Raw genomic sequence first — 669 nt, 5'->3', positions numbered from 1 at the left:
TCCCTACATTAGGGTCAGAGCCTCCTCAGCAGTATCACAGCTATAGCAACGTTAGGAGAACCTAGCACACAACCAGAGACAGAACTTGCATGATTCCTCTGAAGTACAAGCAATCGTTACGTTGTTCAAACTGACTAATAGAGACAAGTCTGTCTGATGCATATGTGAAATCACTCTGCAGTAAGATCCAGAGCCTATGTGGAATTTATACAACAGTGCAAGTCACAGAAAACCTACCAAGAAATAAGTCTTTAATTAAGTCTGAGAGACATACTGCCTTCCAAATAACAAGGTAAACAAAAGAAGTGCACCTTTTCATAATGTGTTTCCATGCACAAGAAGATGGTATAGGCAGTCAGACAGGCGAGACACCCTTCAAGGTAAGACTGGCCCCCAAGTTTTTCAGCTTCTGCATAGAGGTTATTCAGTGTTCGGACAGTCTCTTCAAACTGCTGCCTATCAATCTGCAAAAGAAGTCAAGTTTAGCTGTCATGCCCTGCACAATTCAGAATTCACCAATATCTTCAGATATCGACCTTCATTTCTTGCTTATTTGCACTTCCACACTTTACAGCCACTGTGTTTAGAGCCAAAGTCTCAAGGACACTTTGAGTTACAGACCTGTAGTTCTTCATTAAACATCTGCCAAGTGATTAGAGCAAGTCTGAA

General features: G+C 41.6%; 1 protein-coding gene across 1 annotated transcript in view; it reads right to left on the bottom strand.

Annotated features, from left to right (window-relative positions):
• GOLGA7 (golgin A7) overlaps positions 1-464 on the bottom strand; it is a gene marked incomplete at its 5' end in the record, with an annotated part of 5,320 nt that extends 4,856 nt beyond the window's left edge. Inside the window, one exon of the mRNA XM_009702720.1 lies at positions 312-464. Coding sequence (XP_009701022.1) covers positions 312-464 — 153 coding nt within the window. The remainder of the gene's footprint in view (positions 1-311) is intronic.
• Positions 465-669: the final 205 nt, after the last annotated feature.

The sequence above is a fragment of the Cariama cristata genome, unplaced genomic scaffold (genome assembly GCF_000690535.1).
Source record: "Cariama cristata isolate BGI_N322 unplaced genomic scaffold, ASM69053v1 scaffold41466, whole genome shotgun sequence".
Classification (NCBI taxonomy): Eukaryota; Metazoa; Chordata; class Aves; order Cariamiformes; family Cariamidae; genus Cariama; species Cariama cristata.
This window is presented reverse-complemented; position numbering and strand designations above follow the sequence as displayed.